Source organism: Alosa sapidissima, chromosome 16, assembly GCF_018492685.1.
Source record: "Alosa sapidissima isolate fAloSap1 chromosome 16, fAloSap1.pri, whole genome shotgun sequence".
Classification (NCBI taxonomy): domain Eukaryota; kingdom Metazoa; phylum Chordata; class Actinopteri; order Clupeiformes; family Clupeidae; genus Alosa; species Alosa sapidissima.
The window spans coordinates 34,100,178-34,121,456 of record NC_055972.1 but is presented as its reverse complement, the minus strand read 5'-3'; the positions used below and the strand labels follow the sequence as shown (position 1 = coordinate 34,121,456).

Sequence of the window (21,279 nt, the reverse complement as noted above, 5' to 3'; positions counted from 1 at the left end):
TACAACTGGTGTTGGCTAGGCACGGAACTCTGCTTCATTCAAGGATTCCAATGGTACCTCATTTTTGAAAATCGGACATACGGGTCAAAAGTTACATGCACACGTCTTCACAGACACAGACAGCCCAGCCTAGCCCAGCTTCATAATTAGGCAGCTGCCATATGGCTTAGAACTCTGCCAGGTGCAAGCAATCAAGACTTACAGCGTGTCCTAACCGGATCCGAGCAAGCGAATATCTTGTAGCATTCGGTGTTATTTGTCTACACTGAATCCGCAGATATTATATATTTTTACTAAGGAATATGACAAAAATAGTAAAGCACAGTGACTTGGATAAGTAACTTTAATCTGATTACTGGTTTGGAAATAGTAGCATGTTAGATTACTCGTTACCGAAAAAAGAGGTCAGAATAGAGTAACGTGTTACTAAGTAATGCGTTACTGGCATCACTGAACAGGATACACCGGTTCGGGCCTGAACATTTAGAGTTGGAACCATGTTGCTAGCTCAAACGCTCTAGGAGCAGTAGTCCGCACAAAAAGTGGGTGGATAGAATAATATGTGGGTCATTCTTTAATTCAGGGTACATTTCCCGTCTCCATGATAAAGATTTAGTTATTATCAAAAAAAATAATCTTTATGGAATCAATTTTGAACAATTATGCTAATAAAACACCATTTCACCAGTAACATTGCTTTATATTTATTTTAGACCCAATTTATTCACAAAATATTAACTAAATTACTTATACACCCCATATTATTGACTGTCTCCGACTACAGAGTCATGCATTCAACTTGACTAAACATGATGTTATCAAGTCTAACAATCTATTTTTTGGAGATTATGCAATTATTATTGATTATGATTATTATCTGTATTATGCAAGATTTAAGTTTAAAAAATATATAATTTTGGTCCGTCTCAAAGTTCTTGTAAACTTTGTTATAAAACTGCTTAAAATCTACACAGACTTTGAATATGAAGCATGATGCCTACACAGAGAGATGTCAATTCCTCGGACAGGAAACTTTGGAAAGGCTGTGAGATATGTTAAGCTTCTTCCGTCATTAATTTGAACAAAATGGACAAAATTATTTGTCAACTCTGTTCTGCGTTATTGGAGTGAAACTCTCACTCAATTTTTAAAAAACAATAATATGATTAAAAGCCATTCTGGTTTTATACATACCATGCAGTAACTAGTTTGAGGTTAGAATGTGGAGCTAAGCCACAAAATGATGTGAAATGTCAACTCTGTTATCGTCAACTCTGTTTGCACCTCTTGGAAACTTTTATTATTATTTCAGGACAAAAAGTAGCAATCTTATCAGATTCAAAGTGCTATAGTGACTGTAGAGACAAAAGTTATCATAGGGAAGGCATAATTTAAAAATGTATCACATTTGCTAAATATATATACTGTAATTTGTCTCTAACAGAGTTGACAGATGTTTCTGTTATTACATAATTTTTTAAAAATAAATACTTGAAGTCTTAATTATAAAAACTCATTACATTTTTTTGGTTTCTTTCTACACTTGAAATGTACCCTGAATTATAGAATAACCCATGTATACTTAAGAAGAACAATAGTGGGCTTGCTTGATCAAACCCACTAATAACTGAATATGGGCATTTTACCCATATACCTATATTTTATTACAATCTCCTGACTTAAAGAGGTCAAAGCACTTCCCCATTTATTTGAATTTTGTCTTTTCCATGTTGAAAGTTCATGGACACTCTTCATTAAAAACAAGCTTCAATTCCATTTTGCCAATATTTATTTTCTCAGTTGGATTCTTACTCATTGTTTTCATTTTGAGATTAACATAAATCACCAAATGGTGTTTTTTTATATACTACACATCTTTTCACTGAATTGTACCATGGTTGCCAGTCAATGTGGAGGGTGCTGTATGTGTAACCATTCTCATCCTCCATATTTGGATCATCTAAACTCCTGTCTTACACCAGCAGTAATTGGCATGCATTTTATTATAGTCCATATCCAATATAGTTTATTTGTTTATTGTAGACTCCTGAATAGGCATACTTTCAATACAACATTCTACTTGATAAATATTATTGTCGCTTTGTTACTCAAACAGAGGGGTATTCCATCAACCCAGTCAATGAAGGCGGCACTTAACAGAAACAGCCTGGCTTGAACTAGCGTAGACTTTCACTTGGGGCTGAAGTCATTCCATTAACTCAAGTTAGCTGCATAGCTGAGGATATATGTTGTAAAATTAAGGCAATACTACAGGATTTCTGTTTGATTTACAATGTACAGGATTGTCATCGAAAGTCATCAAATTGAACATCAAGAGAAAAAAATTAGATAGTTGCCTACATTTATTGGAAAAATTAGACCTGAAAGCAAATTTCAACAACAATGATCAAGGTTTGAAATCAATTGCGAGTTTGTCTTCACTCTTGAACAAAACAAGTGAATAAATAGTATAAACTCAAAACAAACTTGGCATAGGCTATTCAAAATTATAGGCTATAGCCTACGTTCTTAGATTAAAAGGGTTCACTCCAAATTATTGTCTAGGTGTAGGTGGTCATAAAAGAAATTGGTATCAACGTAATATAGCCTATTGTCTCCTATGAGTCTCATAGTTCTGCCAAAGTAAAGTAAATAGTAAAGTCAATTTAATTTATAGAGCACATTTAAAACAGTTTCCACTGACCAAAGTGCTGCACAGAGGATATGGCTAAAAAATAAAAAAAATAAAAGCAAATCAGAACAAGCAAAATATAAAAGGCAAGCACAGAGAGAAGCAAGACAAATACAGAAATACAATAGACAAATAGACAGCCCTAAACAAATAAATAGCAACAGTACAGAAGACACTTGAATATGAAGAAGAGAGGAGAGAGATGGACAGCTAGGAAGCAGGGAAGGCCAAGGAGTAAAGGTGGGTCTTTAGTCTTGATTTAAAAGTGGTGATGGAGGGAGACAGTCTAACATCTGGGGGCAGACAATTCCACAGACGAGGGGCTGCTACCGCAAAAGCTCTATCGCCTCTTTGCTTGAGGCAGGTGCGGGCCACAGAGAGAAGACCCTTGTCGGCAGATCTAAGGGACCTGGATGCTGAGAGGGGATGGAGGAGGTCTGAAATATATGAGGGAGCCAACCTATGTAATGCCTTATAAACAATCAGAAGGACTTTGAAGTGGACCCTAAAGCTAATGGGGAGCCAGTGTAAGGAGGCCAGAACAGGGGTGATGTGTTGGTATTTCTTGGTGCCAGTAAGCATCCTAGCAGCTGCATTTTGTACCAATTGCAGACGAGAAAGTTGGGACTGGGGGAGACCAAGATAAAGGGAGTTGCAATAATCTAACCGGGATGTAACAAATGCATGAATTACTGTTTCTAAGTCCATGGAAGACAGAGAGGGTTTGAGATGGGAAATAATTCTCAGCTGATGGAAGCGACTCTTGATAACAGAACTAATCTGCCTTTTAAAACAGAGCTCTGAATCAAGGATGACACCTAGATTTTTGGCATGTGGCTTGACAAAAGGTTGGCTAATTTTCCTTCAATCAGGGGTCTAGCTTTAGAAGGACCAAAAATTATGACCTCTGTCTTATTATCATTTAGCTGAAGGAAGTTATTATTCATCCAGCACTTAATATCCTGGAGACAATCTAGAAGAGGCTGAATGGAGTTATCAGATCGTAAGGGCAGGTATAACTGGGTGTCATCAGCATAGAAGTGAAAAGAGATGTCATATTGCCGGATGATGTCACCAAGGGGGAGCATGTATAAACAGAACAGTAAAGGGCCCAAAATGGAGCCTTGCGGGACCCCATAGGAAACAGGAGCTGAGGAGGAAGAGGAGAAACCAAGGGATACTGAGAAGGTTCTGTGTCTGAGGTAGGAGCTGAACCAAAGTAGTGCTGTCCCCTTTATACCTACCCAGTCCTCAAGACGGGTAAGGAGGGTGTTGTGGTCCACAGTATCAAACGCTGCGCTGAGGTCCAATAGAACCAGGATTGCATTTTGACCTGAATCTAGAGCGAGAAGCAGATCGTTGGTGACTTTTAGCAGAGCCGATTCAGTACTGTGGAGTGTTCTAAAACCTGACTGGAAGGGCTCAAGGATGTTATGCTCAGTCAGGAAGGGAAGCAACTGGGCCAGCACTACTTTCTCCAGTACCTTGGAAAGGAAAGGGAGTTTAGAGATTGGGCGGTAGTTATTCAAAGAATTTGCATCCAGATTGGGCTTTTTAAGCAGGGGTTGGACCACCGCATGCTTAAAGCAGGCAGGGACAGCACCAGATGTCAAACAGGAGTTGATAACTAGCTGTATGGAAGGGCCCAACACATCAAAGGCATCTTTCAAGATAGGAGAGGGGACAACATCACCATGTGGGTTTCATACAGAGGACTATGTCCTTGAGATCTGCTAGCGATACATCAGCAAAGTGACTGAAAGTAAATAAAGGGCCTGAAGACACCTTAACTGGGGGGAAGGCAGAGGAGGGGGAGAGAACAGTGCTCTGATGTTTTCGATTTTATCAATGAAAAATTTCTTAAATTTTTCACAAGCATCAATACTTGTGAAGGGAGCCGGTGAGAGTGGAGGGTTGGTGATTTGATTAATAGTGTGAAACAGAATTTTGGGTCTGTTAGCATGTTGATTAATAATATCAGAGAAGTATTTAGCTCTGGCTGCTTTGGCGGCTGCCTGGAAGGATGCTAAAGTAGATTTAAAAATGTCATGGGAGACTGTAAGACGGTCTTTTAGCCATTTCCTTTCAGCTCTCCGGCAGGCCTGCCTGAGTGAGTGGGAGGCATCATCTAACCAGACTTGAGATTTAAATTTCGGACGCTTGTGACAAAGAGGAGCCACCATATCAAGAATGTCTGAGCAGGAGGAGTGTTTGTGAAATATAATTATCTAAAATGCAAATGCTTTTAATCTGTTTTTTTATATTTAATCTGTGTAGCACACAGTTGATTTTACATTCATGAACAATCATCAACACATGAAGCTATTTTAATTATTAGTAGCCTATACAGGCTACATAATTATACCTTTGGCTTGCATCAGATATATAATGTAGCCCACTGGCATAGCCTATTTACTGTCACTGAACAGGCTACCAAATGTGCATGACCCTTTATCAATAGTAGGACATGTCTTTCATGTCTTTCAAGAGTATAACTAAAAATGCCATTATCAAGGTTATAAGCGAACCTGAGAACACGCAGAGTAGCAAGATTCCTAGGTAAAAAGGGTAAAAAACACATGTCAAGTTTAAACATTTTAAGTTGCATAATTTTCATAAATTCTTTGGAATTAGTGAATATGTAAATCAATGCTTGGTGACTGTCGGAAAAAAATGTTTCTACTTACTCTACTACTTGAATAGAATAGTTAATGTAACCATCTTTTTGGACTCGTTTTCCGACTGATGGGATTTTTTTGCAACAGAGCTTGATTAAGCTTGAACGTTAACCTGCTACGGACCAGGTTAGTTCTGTGGCATAAGTTCCCATAGTTACCAAGCTGGGATTCACATAAACCACACTAATGGAACGGAACTCTCACTAAAATTAGCGAGACTTATCGAAATAAGCCAGGTTTAGCCTTTAGCGAGGTTGATGGAATACCCCTCAGGAAAGTCAGTTGAACATTCTCAATGCAACCTGGGAGAGCATACTCTGTAGACTGTTAATGTGAGTTTAGGGTACCATGATCTGGTCACTAATAAATAAGCCTAAAGCTTCTCCAACAAATGACAGAAAACACACTGGCTGACATAAGCATAAAAATGCTTTGCCATAAAAAAATTACCTACACCATGATGAAACAAAATAGTATCAGCATCTTCAGCATACAGAACAAAATGATTCATACCCCTGGAAAATATTGATTTAATGTTGTTTGTTCTGACATGGCTAAAGGTAGGTTATAAGACAATGTGGTAGAAGCCTCTCCATGTCCCCACAATGATTCTATACCACACCTTTTTAACAGCAACCTGAGTTTTGAGGAATGAACGATTATTTGCCATCACTCTGACAAGGCGCTACATTAAGATTTTTGGATGAATACTGTAGATCTGGCAGTCTGCCGAGAGACCTGTATTGGACCATTAAACCACACAATGATCCAAAACATACAGCCAAACAAGGCAAGAAATGGTTAACAGAGAATAATATCAACATTTTAGAGTGGCCCAGCCAGAGTACAAACCTCAATCCATCAAAAAAGTGAGCACAACGTTAATGCTAAATGGTAAATGTAGGGAGAACCAACGTTTAATGGTTAAATATGGTAACTTACCATGGTAACTTGAATTTGGCCCAAAGCAGCCGGGCATAACCACACAAATCACATGCTGCTGTCCTCCTAACCATGCTATGAATTGCATCATGTTAATATTTGCTGTTTCTATTGTCTCATCATCTATGTTTTTTAAACAACATCAATGTAAAGTTAATGTGTTAGGTGATTGATGAAGTGGAGCAGTTTATTATTAAGGAACAATTAGCATGCTAGTAATGGTATTTTACACACTAACACAAGGTTAACTTCACTGCAAGTTTATAACTATTGACCAATCTTGAGACTAGGCCACCTTATCAGGGACGTCAGGGGAGGAGCAGGAGGTGGAGGTCACCAATCTTTTCTAATGAAAATATGTTATGAATGTAAAATAAAAATATAAAATAAATTTGAACTGTCCCAACTGTCCTACTTATCTGTACTTCCTTTAATTGCGCAATCCTACTGAAACTGAATTAAGCGCAGGCAATGCTGTCTCTCATTGGTGTCACCAATATATGTTTTTACACCCATTATTTGTATGTCCTCGCCTTCCATGGTTGGCATTGCACAACGGCCATATCTTTTAATCTCGTTTGGTATATTCAGAATGTCTTACAGTCATAGAGTGAATGACAGTGGAATGAATCTGTTTCAAATTTAATTAGAAACCATTGCAAGAATGTTTTGCTAAATTGTTCAAATGTGCATAGGTAGTCCAGAGGTTTAAAACCCATTTCCAGGGGGGCTGGGGAGAGCTACGGAAAAGTAGCCAACTGCCCAGATGTTAGCTGAATTAATGTATTAGCTAATAAGAATGTATGGTATTTGTAGCGGCTGTAACCTAATGTCATGAGTCGATATGTTGTGAAAGTTGTGAAAACCTTAATTAGTAAACTAATTCATGTAAAATTGCAAGTGAGGGCCCCAGCCGTGACGCAACTGGCTGGGGCGACCCGGGTTCGGTTCCCGCCCCGTGGTCCTTTCCGGATCCCACCCCGACTCTCCCTCCCACTTACTTCCTGTCACTCTCCACTATCCTGTCGCATTAAAAAAAAAAAAAAAATTGCAAGTGAGCAATACACCAAAAAACTCACACACACACTCATCTCTCTCTCCCTCTCTCGCATACACGCACCCGGCGTTAGGTTAGGCTACCTCACCAAATACAGTGGGCATTACTTCAAATTGGCCAGCTTCACTCGAGTATCCGCACGTGACCTCAAGCGGGATCACACGACTTTAATTTGTATTTTTCCAGTGACGCTGCATCAACGCTGCAACAACCCAAACAACCGCCAGATGGCTCTGGTGAGCAGGGTATCTCGTAAAAAGAAATGGAGCCTGGAAAACCCTAGACAGACTTCACTACAGACTTTAGCAGACTGGTTTAGAAATAATTTATTTGCCAGAAATATGCCTGCCCTGCCCTAATAAAGAAATATTTGGTTAACTGCGAGTGAATCCCGTTTGCAGCCGTAGAAGAAACGCGGGACAAATGAAATATTCCTGTTTTTCTCCGAGTGCAACGATGATAGACAGACATCATTTGGACAAAATATAGAGCATATTAACCTCCGTTGCTCAGCCAAATGCCTTCCTGTTACGTCCTGTTATCATGGAGTTACAGGCGATAAACGAAGTTTACTTCATTAGCGTTTTTTTTTTCATTTAAAGGTTTGACTTTATGCTTATTCAGTAGAGCATTTAGTGCTCTCCCCAATCCCAGACGTTCACATTGCATGTTTGTTTGTAATGGATGCAAAACAGCCTATAATGCTAAATGTCTATGGCGGGACACTATGTCTATGGTGCATGCTATTTCCATAACCGCGAGATACGCGCTTCACCATGACGGCAATGAGTTGTTAACTGACATGAACCAAGACATATAGCCCAGCAGCAATCTATCTAAAATAACACATACTTGAAGTACCATTCATCATAGGTGCCGATTTATGTTTGTTATAGGTCTACCCCAGACATTATTGCCCTTACAAAAAAATAACTGCATTAGTTCATGTGTCAAAACTGCAGTTTTCTGAGTATCAAAACTGCAGTTTAGGAGGAAATATGTGCAGTTCTAATGCTGGAAATGCAGTATTTTAGACACGAAAAAACTGCATAGTACTGCATAGTAGCCTACTGTACTTTATTGCAGAAATGCAGTATTTTGAACATGAAAATACTACTGTAATGCACTGTTCGGTAGTATAACTGCACTGTAATTTACTTTTAAGTGACTAGGGCTAGTTTACAGCATGACATTTGTTGTGCTTATTAATACATTGCACTTAACTCATTGAATGCCAAGCTGTTTTCGGAAGCTTTGTCCTAGAGTGCCAGCAACCATTGTTGATGATTTTTGTACAGCCACAGCATATTCTGTGTTATAGCTATGAACACATACAATGGCTCGTTTGAAAGGTGAGACTTTAAGCTCTGGTGCAAACCGTGTATTTCTACACGCCTCTGTTCCTGAGAAATCCCAAGCTAGTTTTAATCAAAATCGCTGTTTTTTTTTTCTAGAAATGGAGATATAACGTCTTTCATGAAAAATTAAGTGTTGCCTGTAAAGTTTCCAGGAAGTGACCTAGCGAGACTGCCACCTAGTGATAGACCCACGAAAATGGCCTGGTTTTGAGCTGACGTGCATGCATCACTGATTCGACCCAAAGCGGCAACCGAGTTATGATAAAATGTCCAGATAAAATGTCCAGATTGTGCGTTTTCATGAGTTTTCGATCGTCATATATTTCATTTCCATTCATCACAGAGTTCCCAAAATCACATATAAGGTGTATTAGAGTAATTTTTAAAAAAAAAACTAAAAATGTAATATTACGTTTTTGGCACTCAACGCATGGGAAGGAAAAACGTAATATTACGTTTTCGGCATTCAATGAGTTAATAACGCAAAATTATTTTGTATCCGATTACTTGATTAATCAATTAAATAATCACTAGAATACTCGATTTCAAAAAGAATCGATAGCTGCAGCCCTATTTGACATATGTCAAATATGAACAAGGTTGTCATGTATGGATTCCTAAGACTCAAAGCTTTGAGATGGTGTATAATATGACTATGCTACATAACAATAAGTGCATAAAATTGATTTAGAATGCTGGGGGAGGTGGGGGGGGGGCGTCCTGTGGGTATTCCAGTGCACCCAGACTGGAAGACTATTTGCTGTTTATGGACTATGATTATATCGGTTACTAATGCTGTCACCATTGGGGATACATATTAAGCAGAGACGGGGATATGAAGACCAGAAGGGGCGAGATCCCCCCCCCCCCCCTCAGTAAATCTCACCCTGCTCATGTCTGGAGAAATCTTGTAAGCTGTCTAACTGCTCGTCTGCTGTAAGACTCCTAAATAGATGTCACTTTCCTTTAACAGCACTGCTTTCATGACCTTTACACCATTTTTTTCTTTCAAAAACCACAATACTATAAATACATCCCAAATGATTAACTAATTAAAAACATGTAACTGAATTAAACAGAACAGACAGAACTAGATTTAGACCCCTTGAAAATTAATAATTTTTGTTCTATAAGCTTTATTTGAAGACATTTTAGTTGAATTGTGTACTATAAATTAATGAGCTTAGTACAAAACAGAAACTGATAAATTGCAATGATGCTAAGGAAATGTTCAATTGAAGACTCAGGAATCAGGTTTGAATATAACAAGGGAATACAAAGGACAACTAATGCCATTGTCCTTAAGCACGGCCTTTAAGCCTGTTAATCCTAAAACTGCTCCAGTGGCTTTGCCCCTTCAGCTATCTCTGTGTACTTGCAACCTGTCAATATGTTCCTTCGAAGCATTGCTAGAATGTGGGCTTCAGTTGATGATACAAACTACTGGAAATCTATTGTACTAATCTAATGTTGCCACAATACGTAGTATTGTTGGATTTATTATTGAGAAAAAAAATCCTACTGAGAATGCCTATGTGATCTAGATTGATTTATAAACTTTAAAAGTCAGTTCACATCTTTAAGTTGATTTGGAGGTAATAAAAGTCACTAATAAAGTTAATAATAAAAGTTTGGAACTTTAAGCTGATTTGGAGGTAATAAAAGTCATGACAATATTTTAATGAACCGATTTGATATTTCAATTACAGGTTCTGCTCAAAATCTACAGTATGTACTACGTTCTCCAGCCTCAGTGGTCTCATCTTTGATCCTGTTGCATTTCTGCCAGTAGCTGTAGGTCATTGTTCCTTAGATAAACATTAAGTCCCAATCTATCCCCTTAGAGAGTCTGATTAACACACGTCAGAGGTTGTAAAACCGGGGTATAATCCAAGTCTGGGATAAAAATATCTGTGGATAGAAGTCAAGAGGACCAATTGGACTAGGACTCCGACTAGCAAGTACCTATGAGTAATCCCTCCTTAAATAGTGTTACACGGGGACCGAGGCAACACAGTGAAAGTGTGTTCACTCCAACTGCTCGCAACTGTGGTACTCATACACGACAGTTAGTCAGAGAAACATACCACAGTGTAAATCCAAGGACAACAACAGTATAACAGGACAGTCGGCACTCCAGGATGAATTTCGCTGCTCAGATTTTCTATGCAAATTATATCGGTGATGGGTCACCAAAGCGAGTGGAATTCAGCGACAATGAAGAGTATGACCCCTTCTGGCAAAGGTGGGAGAAAACAGACACAGAATCCTTTCCTCTTGTCTTCTGCTCCAAATCTAAATGTTTTATAGTTTGCCAGAGATTACATAATCAACATAGAAACCTCCTTTTTAGTTTCTTTAGTACATTTTCCCCAGTGTCCTCTTCCTCCCTCTCTTCTTATTCTTATTTGAAGAATAAGAACCACCACTTCCTAAATATCTGTATAAACCAAGTCTGTTGTATCCTTTGCTGAACATCTTACCTCTCCCAAACCCCTCAAGGGTACTGGCCAGAGGCCAACACATCTCTGTTAATAGTACCCCAAAACAATTACTGAGTTCCAGAGTGCAAAACTCTTTTATTGACTTGTATAGTAGATGTGTTTAATTTGGTTATGTACCATCATTGCCTTTCTATCCAGATACCCAGACAAAACATGATCAGACAGTTCGGGTAAAACAAAGATCTGTACATTGATGTGTAGAGGAAGTGGTAACAATATTCAGTCTCTAAGACACAGGTCAAAATAAATGAATGATACGAAAGTGAGACTTTGAAGATAGGAAACCAGAGATCTCTCAGAGTGGCAACTGAAAAGTCCAAGCATCCATGGTGTTCTGAGATAGACTATAAGGCTCCTCAAATGGTTCACTTACCGGAGCTAACAATGTAGTTCTCTACCGATGTACATACAAACTCAGCTGTCTCTCAGCTGTACATACATTTGTAACTAAATGTATAAAGCCTCATTGACCAGCGATGGTAAAACATTTTTAAATTAGAATGATGATGAATTCTGGAATGATGAGCAACTAGTTGCAAGGGTTATCCTGTATTGTAAGCAGTTAAACTTCATATAATTAGACAATAGAAGGACACCGATCTACTAAGCATGTGTATTCAGACATCCTCTTTTGTAGTGTAGTTTTCGTTAGCCCAGTAGATTTTGTATTTCCTCACAATTATATGGGTCACTTTACAACAGCATTTATGGTATATTATTTAATTTTTAAATTAGGTATAATGCTTTATACCCAAGATTCTCCTTTTTCTCATGCATTCTACAGGCTGTCAAAGTAGCATGCTATTTGTTACTTGATACAATACTTTGAGAGGTAAAGGTTGTGTGTATACTATAGTGTACATTGTTGTCTACACAAAGCATATGCATTTAGCAAATATGTGTCATAAATTTTAATATCTCTATATTTCAAAATCTCACAATCACAGCAAGGAAGAGCGTTTAAGCCCCAAGAAAATAACTACCTCAGCCCAAGATGGTCATTGTGAGAAGAAATGCCCCGTCAGCAATGGTGCTGTGGGCCGTCGACCTACACTCATTTGTCCTGAACGTCTTAAGGACTTTGGTGCAGAGGAATACCTCAATGGGGATGTAAAATTTTCTGAATCTAAGGTGGCGAAGGCACCAGAGATACAACTAATGTGCCCAGTCAAGCCGAGCAAAAAGTGTGGCAGTGTGTGCACATCCACAATCAACCTTCCTGCCGAGTACCTTCGCTTTGAAGAGATTAGCATGGCAGCATTTAAAATTCAGCCAGGGGTGCAAAAGACGCCATGCACAGTAAGTCAACCTCTGATTCAACTATACTGTGATCCCTTAACAATATGAATGTAAATACAACTAAAAGCAGCCTATATCTAAAGACCACGAGAAAAGCATAACATGCATGCTATTATATCAGTGATACAAGCAAATACGTCAAACAAGCTTTTCTTTCAGCTTTTGAGCCACTTACTATCTGAACCTCTCTAAACTCACTTGAGCATATAACTTCAAATGCAGCAAATGACATAATAAAAAAGCCTCATAGTATGTTATTCTGTCTTACAGTACTCTAGGTTGTCCAAGCAATATGGCATGGAGATCTTCATGAAAAAGGAACACCTGAACTATACTGGATCTGTGAAAGAGAGAGGAGTACTTCACCTCCTTACCTCCCTAAAACCAGTAAGTCAGTTATAAAGTATTGACCTTTCAGGTAAATTGACAAGTCTCTGCTTCAGAATCAGCAGCCAAATGACTACCTAGCTAGAGTTGTTTGTGTCCAAATAGGCTTATGCCATCACCAGCCAGGATTAAGAGATTGCCTACTCGTTTTATTTATTTACAGAACATAGTGATTGGAAAAGTCGACACAACTCAATGAAGCCATCTTGGATGAAATAAGCTATATCACTTAACTGTTATATTTTTTAGTTTAATGAAGCACATGGAATAGGTAGGCTACACACAAACTTCTTTTTAAATCATTGTCAATTTTTGAATATAGCCGGCACAGACTACAAGTCTAGCAAATATGGTAAATATCTTATGCACCTCCACTATTATTATTATTGGAAAAATGTAACCTTTACTTCATCAAGAAACAACTATGCATTAGAGCAAAAATTATATACCACTGTTGTTGCCACCCCTAGAAAATCTTTTTTTTTCTTTTTCCCCCCATTCATCTTCAACTGTTTATTATGGAATATTCATTAAGCACAGACAGACTTTTTGTAACGTTTTTTAGAGGGGTTGGAATTTGTCATATTTATTGCGCAAGGATGTTAGATTCCATTGAGCTTCTGTAACTTGTGGTTTTTGTGGAACTGTGTCTACTGTACATAGCATTGTACAAGACTGCTGTAGGTTTACTTTCAATCCCACTTGTTATTGTGAAATTTTGTGTTGTTGTATTACTAATGTTTACTGAAGTTGTCATTAGTCAATGTCCAAAGTCCTGTAAAATAAAATGATAGTAAAATAGTAGTATAAAATAATAGTAATAACAATACAAAGTAGATCCTAAATTAAAATAATAATGATAAACTAGAAAATGTAATTTCGAGGAATTACCAGTGCATGAAAATGCAAAAGTTGTGATGTAAAATATCATGTATAGTTAAAATAGATAATGCAGAGGTGGTTACTAAGGTGATGCTAGGATAGACATGGTGGTTGCAAAGCTTAATAAAAGTTGACAGTGTTATGCAAGTTAACTGACAGTTGGAATGGCTGAAGTTAATTTTTTTTAACTAATGTTGCTAATTAGCTAACTATGCTAACAATGTAAACAACATTTAGCTAACTTAGCATAGAACTTAGAAATTTTGGTTAGAAAAATAATAATAATAAGAAGAAGATGACTTCAGATAACAGAACAGTGCATGCACTGTAACTGGAAAATGTAATTTCGAGGAAATTACCAGTGCATGAAAATGCTATTAACATAAAATGCAAAACAAACTTCTAGTTGGAAACAGTTGTGGGCAGAGGAAACAGTTGGCGGCAATCATATTTCATGACAACTGACAGTTGAAATGGCTGAACAGTTAAATAATTGAGTAGTTTAAATTATTTAATAGTGAATTATTGTAGTGAGAACATTTATTTTAAAACAGTGGGCAGAGGAAATAGTTGAACAGGATCTGTAGTCTTAAGAGAGCGAGATTGTATGCTTAAAGCCTGAGACAGAGTATATAGTTTAAAAGTTGAATGTAGATAGTGTAATGGATGTTAATAGACAGAAAGTTGAATGGATGTTGATAGGCAGATTGTTTAATGGATGTTGATAGATAGTTTAATGGATTGATGAGTGAATGGTTTGAAGAGGATGAATGGATAGAAAGTTGGATGGAATGTGCTTTATATCCTTGTAGAATGGAGAGACACTGAGAGAGTTGGCCTAGTTGAGCAGAAAGCAGTTGATACAGGTGCAATCAGTTTAACTGCCTCTTTGATTGGGTCTAGTTGAGCAGCTGCCCGTTGATACAGGTGCAAATCAATTTAATTATCCCAATTGTGATGTCATAGTGCCAATGCAAAGTCTATGGGGAAAAATAAGCTTGTTTTTTGTTAATATCTCAAAAAGTATAAAGTTTACAAAAGTGAAAAATACATTGCTCAAGTGTCCTTTTCAAGACCTATGTTACAAAGTATGAATGAAATTTCTATGTTAAACGGTTGAAGCTGAATTAGACGCAGACATTTGGTGGGAAGAAGAAGAAGACTTTGGATAACAGAATAGCGCATTTTCATGCACTGTAATGAAACCAAAAACAAAATCAAACAAAACCAGAACAAAAAGAAATACAAGGCAATAATCTAAAATCTAAAATATGGTAGTGGTGGTGGTGGTGGGGGGGGGGGGGGGGGTAAAGAAAGCTTAAACTGAGTTAAAAGCTATAGAGTAGAAGTGGGGTTTGAGATGGGATTTAGTAGAGACGGGGCCAGTCTAATGTGTGTGTGGGGTGGGGTGGGTAGTTAGTAGAAAAAGATCAGGGGCCGTATTCACAAAGCCGTTTATCTTACCACTAGGAGTACTCCTAAATCGCACTAAAAGATTTTAGCTAGGAGTTTTCTCTTAAAAGTTATTCACAAAGCCTTTCAGACCTACTCTTAGTAAGGAAAAATGACAACTCCTAAACTAAGAGTGAGTCTTCGTTGCTATGGATGACGTCATTACTCATGCACGAGCTTGACTGAAGTGACCACCTTGATTGGCTGATGATTGTAACGCGGGAATGATTCCAAACACCTCCCTTACGATGATGAGTGACAGGTGACAGGTCTGAGAATGTGTGCGCTACACAAGTAGTGCGAAGGACAGAAGATGATGAATAACTGAATAAAAAGGCCTAGCCTAAATGAATAAAGAGTTACGTCAACTTTGGGCAGAACCCAATATCTGTTCCTAAATGTGTAGGCCTACATAAAGTTCTACTATGGAGGACATAACAGGTATTTCTTTTGTGCTCTTTATTATAAAAAATGCCACAAACAGAGCACTTGACAAGAAAACATTGGGCTTATAGGCTTCAACACCACCACTAAAGTCCTATGTAACAATATCAAATAACATAGCCTTACTACATCTTAGGCATATAGGTGAACACAAAATATATGAGGGCTTATTTTATAGCCTTATACTCTTTCATTAAACAGGCGCTCCTCCGAAATTTGGTGCAAAGCTAGTGCAAATCGTATTAATAGGCTGGCAGTTGAGTTAACGGCAGTAGACAAAATCAGGGGACAGTGTAGGCTAGGCTACAACTCACATACTAACACTTACATTCCTCCCCTTAGTTTCAACGAGTTCGAAGTAATGTCAATAGGCTACCTCCATCCCTCAGAAGTTAGCGTTGGCTGTGTCTCGCTTGCTATGATTGCTCTTCATTGCCACCAGCCTCTGTCACGTACTGTGTGGAGCTATAATTGCACTTCATGCTACCAGCCTCTGTCACGTAGGCTGCCGTGTGGAGCTTGTGCCTATTGCGCAAGCACGCAGCTGAGAAAGCAGCGTCGCTGTCAAATCTGTCCCTGGGAAAAGTAACGTTGCGCCGATATGAAAAAGGAACTACGTTACGTTACCAAATTTTCAGTAGTAACGCGTTACACTACTTTTTACTCGAAAAAGTAGTTACGTTACTGTAACTCGTTACTTTGTAACGCGTTACACACAACACTGGTTAGGAGGCGAGCTGCTGCATTTTTAACCAATTGCAAGTGGGAAAGGGAGGCAGGCAGTTATGAAGTCCACAAATGTCAGGAAAGGCTTGATTTTAGATACATTTCTTAACTGAATGAGATCCAGAGTTCCTTTGAGAAGAGAGTGTAAAGAAGGACAACCATCCGTGCAGCACTCCTCCAATCAGGCCTTTATGGTACAGTGGCCAGATGAAAGCCTTTTTTTGCCAGAGGCAGGGTTGCCAACTTTGGGTGTTTGGCTGGAGTGAGATTTTGTGAAGTCATAGTGAGTTTGTGTAAACATTTTCCCTAAACCTAATTTAAAAAATGTCTGTCCCCTGACTCTTTTGCTATGTATAATCCCTGATTTATGTAAAAAAAAACTAATATAATGGAAAAGTTTCTTCAAATTGTACAATTCATTTATTGATTGCACTTGAAAACAAGACCAGTGTTTTTACCCCGTGGCATGGAAGGATTATGAGCCACTGGGCCCCTGGGCACAGACATAAAAGGGCCCCCCTGAAAAAGATAGTAGCTCAGCAATTCTAGGGGGGTCCGCGGGCATGCCCAGCTGGTAGAACTTTTTTACAAATAACCCCTTAAATGATGAAATGGACAGATTGAGACTTACAAATATGAATGTGTGTATGAGTGTACGTATGTATCAGGGATGGAAATAAAATATTTTTTCCACCTACCATTGTGGCTGGCGGATTCCAAAATCTACCAGCCACTCAACTTTTTTTAGCCTATATCATCTAATTTTAATATTACATTTAGGCTATATTTAACATTTAACATTTATTTTCTATTTGGCCTGTTATGAAATCATGCATTGATCAATTAAAGCACACTTTTTTTAAGACACTTAAATACATGCATGCTTAGCATTTTGTGAAAATAAATCATTATGGCTACATAGACAAACTCGCCATGAGCTGTATATCCTCTGATTTTAATATTTACAGATATATAGGTATTTAAGCACAGCTCAGTTTTAAGACACTTAGGGCTGTATTTTGGGCACCTGCGCATGGCGTAAAGTTTGTTATTCACCCGCAAAGTTTAATTCGGTATTTTGCACGTTTATTTTTTAAGCATTGCGCCCAGGGGTGTGGCAATTAACAACCTAGGGAGGGGCCTGGCGCGTTGTCTAAAAATCGCTATCATACACCACCTAAACCTGGTCAGAAGTCAATGGCGAGTTGTTCATAAGCTATTTTAAGAGCGCATGTCAACAGTCATATTGGCAGGTGCACGCACCATCCTTCTATCATTCATGAACGCACACCAGCGCACGTCCATGCAAAGCATTACAAATTGCACAGTTACAATGGGAAACATAATTAGAATAAAGATATTACGAAATACTGTACATCTCATAATGAGTAGTTATTCACCATCATTTGCAAATTGGTAATGACGGTTAAAAGTGTTAGATTCTCTGGTTGTTGCGTTGTGTTTTAGTTCTAATGTCTGTATTGAAGATGGTCAATAAAGCTTGACGGCGGGATCAGGATCAGCAATATAGATGGATGGTACAACAATGAATAACAGCACACAGGCTAAATCTCAAACAGTAAAACTGTGCAGAGTCTAACAGTTGTGGTTGTTATTAGAAGCGGCTGCTGAGCCTTCCGACAGAAGATGCTCCTCGGGTCGCTTCCTCGATCCGTCTCCGTGTCAAAACCTAAGACAAAGCCTGTTATACTAAAACATAGAAACGTCAATCATGCCAACGTGGCAGGTGCCAACCAGTGTACAAAACCCGGCCCTGGCCAGATGGAGATACTTGCCCGAATAGGCAGACATGCTGTCTCCCTCGGCCCATGTTATCACTGATGTTAAAATGATGTTACACCCCAAACCCACCCATATGACTGATTAAAAAACCTAGGAACACCTTGTTGCGCCATGCGCTCCACGTTTGATAACGAAACCCCTCCCAATGTGAACTGGACATCCTACTAAAAGCCCAAAGTTGGCCCAAAGTTGGAACCATATAGAAATTTGCTACCATTTCAAAACCGGATTACTCTGGAACGGCTTATTGTACAGGGCATTGGATTGCACCTTTGTGTCCGGTAAGGTCTGCTGTTTATTCTGGTTTATGGTTGGTCATGTGTTGAACGAAAAGTTTGTGAGACATTCCACCTATATGAATTGAGATGAGTGCAGAGCTGTAGAGTAATATGATTATTTCTTGAAAGTACATTTTCTCGCAAACCGTTTATCACAGCAAATGCAAATGGCTATAGCACCGTATGAAAGATGAGAAAAAATTATTTCATGTGATGTCTGTGTGATGACTAGGCTACTTCATGAGTAGTTCAACAGAGAAGAATGGGCGGCCACACTTTGTGTCCGTCTGCCTCATAGATCTAAATAGCAGCATTCTGTGAAGGTGTCGCGGACCAGATTAAAATACTGTAGTCAGCGAATCAACAACAGCGCTGAGAACGTTGTAGGCAGATATTAGACCTACCTGCTGTTGGTCTAACTCCTGTCATTTAGAAATGCTGTGGTCTAGTCTAGTCATCAACAAAAAATGAACGGATTGCAAAACAAAAAAAAAGAATGGATTTGGCGTGACATTTCTTGCGTGTGTGTGAGAGCGTGAGATTGGTGCTGAAAGCGTGAGTGTCACGCCAGATGTGTGAGAGTTGGCAACCCTGCAGAGGCCAAAAAGCTCCTGAATGATTCTCAGACCATGAGAAGTAAAAACATCTGGTCTGATGAAACGAAGAGTGAGCAAGGACCAAAGAAAAAAGGACAAGGACAAAGAAACAAAGGAACAGATGACAAACATAGGGACAGGAAGTAGAACAAAGCACATGGAAACCAGGAAGTGAACAAACCCCTCAATAAACTAAAAGACCTAAAAGAAGACACCAGAAACAGAGTAGTGTCTTCAAGAATTTTTTGAAGATAGAGAGGGATGCCCCTGCTCAGTTGGGACTTGGCAAAACGTTCCACCATCGGGGGACCACAGATGAAAAAACGTCTGGTTTGCCGTGGGTGTGAGGGTGGCAGTGCCAGATGGCATTCCTTGGAGGAACGCAGCGGCCGAGGGGTAACATAAAACTTTATGAGAGCACTTAAAGGAAAATTCCGGTATTTAGCACTTTGAGTCCCTTTTCTGGTTTGTTTTGGATGAACTAGAGTTGACGATTGGTCCTGTCTCGACTTTTCTGACTCGCTTTTGAATCGCCTTTGACTACTCAAACATGTCCTAAAACAACCCTTAACGTTCGTTTTCAAAACTGTGCAACTCACCGAGGTTAGTGGTGTTCGTTGATTATTAAAATCAAATATATTGGCGCAATGTATGATTTCCAGCCGTCTTATTTGCTATTGTGGAACTATTTTTTCAGACACCTCACAACCGCGTATAAACTTCCGCTCAATATTTGAACCTGAAGCATAGACGGTGGCGCAGTAATATCAACATGCAATGAGTCTTCTAACAGAAATCAATGAGATTTTACAAAATGCCAAATAAAACGCGACAGAAACTGTATTTCACTACGCTACTTGTTTTGGAACATCAACGAACACCACTCATTGTTTTCATTGTGAGATTACAATAAATCACCAAACGAGTTTTAGTGAACTTTACCAAAGGTGCCAATAATTCTGGAGGATACTGTAAGTGGGCTCAAATCCATCATATTGCATCTGTAATACTGCACTGGATAAGTGCAGAACAAGTCATTATTCTTGCTCCTCTATGCATTATTTTCCCATTCTTTTCACACAGGATCAGCAGAGGAAAGGTGTTATTGTGGCCACAGACTGTAACTTCTCCCTGGCAGTTGCATATCATGCTGCTGAGCTGCGGATTCCTGTGTTTGTCATCATGCCAGCGAACAGCTCCCAGTCTCGACTACGCATGTACCGTGAATATGGGGCCATGGTGATTTCATATGGCAGCACAGCGCATGACTCTCAGCACCATGCGCACCATTTGGCAAATGAGAATGGTTACCTTTGCCTTGAGGAGTGAGCCCATCATATTCACGCACTACCACACACTGATACATACTACCATTATACAATGCAAGATGTGATAATCTCTAATTCATTCCTGTAGGGATGACCGCGCAGTGTACTTGGCAGGACTGGGCACAGTGGGTATGGAGATCTATGAGCAGGTGCCCAAACTGGATGCAGTTATCATACCTGCAGGTGGGCAGTGTGGCCTCCTGGCAGGTGCAGCTGCAGCAATCAAGCATCTAAATCCCAACATATCAGTCATAGTAAGTGTGCTTGCTTCTTATCATTACGGGTATGAAAACTAAAACATTTATTTTTTATAAAATGTATAATGGAGATATAGATTGATATAACACATGAGATATTTTACATTTTGGAAATTAGAAAAGTACAGGTAATATCTTTCAGAATTTCATGGATCACACAAAGGTGCTACAGTATTGTGTGAAGGATATACAAAATGTCATTTCTGTCATTCTGTTCAGTCGAACATGTAATTATGCTCATCATGATTACAATTCTGCTTTATAATGTCATAACTAACAGGGAGTAGAACCAGAGGAGTTTCCCCTCTTACTCCAATCTCTTAAAACGGACTCTCCAATTAAGGATCTCTATGGCAACCCAAACAGAAAGCTCTACAGAGGTATGTGTTCATGTGTTTGTTGTTGTAATGCAATCCTTTGTGAATTATTTACTATGTTAAATGTCAACACTTGTATTAACATTTTGTTTACAAAGTCTGTGCCATAAAGGTATCAAAATTCAATTTCAATAAGCAAAGCAGGACCCCCAGTCTTTTAACTTTCTATTCATGTGTCACCACATTCTTTTGGTGTCAAACTTTGGTGTTCACTTAAAT

At 38.8% G+C, this 21,279-nt stretch overlaps 1 protein-coding gene across 1 annotated transcript in view; it reads left to right on the top strand.

Moving 5' to 3' along the window:
- The first annotated feature begins 10,775 nt into the window (after positions 1-10,775).
- LOC121685480 (serine racemase) overlaps positions 10,776-21,279 on the top strand; it is a 44,178-nt gene continuing 33,674 nt past the window's right edge. Inside the window, exons 1-6 of the mRNA XM_042066044.1 lie at positions 10,776-10,972; positions 12,179-12,530; positions 12,801-12,917; positions 20,182-20,423; positions 20,515-20,680; positions 20,964-21,063. Coding sequence (XP_041921978.1) covers positions 10,869-10,972; positions 12,179-12,530; positions 12,801-12,917; positions 20,182-20,423; positions 20,515-20,680; positions 20,964-21,063 — 1,081 coding nt within the window. The 5' untranslated portion in view covers positions 10,776-10,868. The remainder of the gene's footprint in view (positions 10,973-12,178; positions 12,531-12,800; positions 12,918-20,181; positions 20,424-20,514; positions 20,681-20,963; positions 21,064-21,279) is intronic.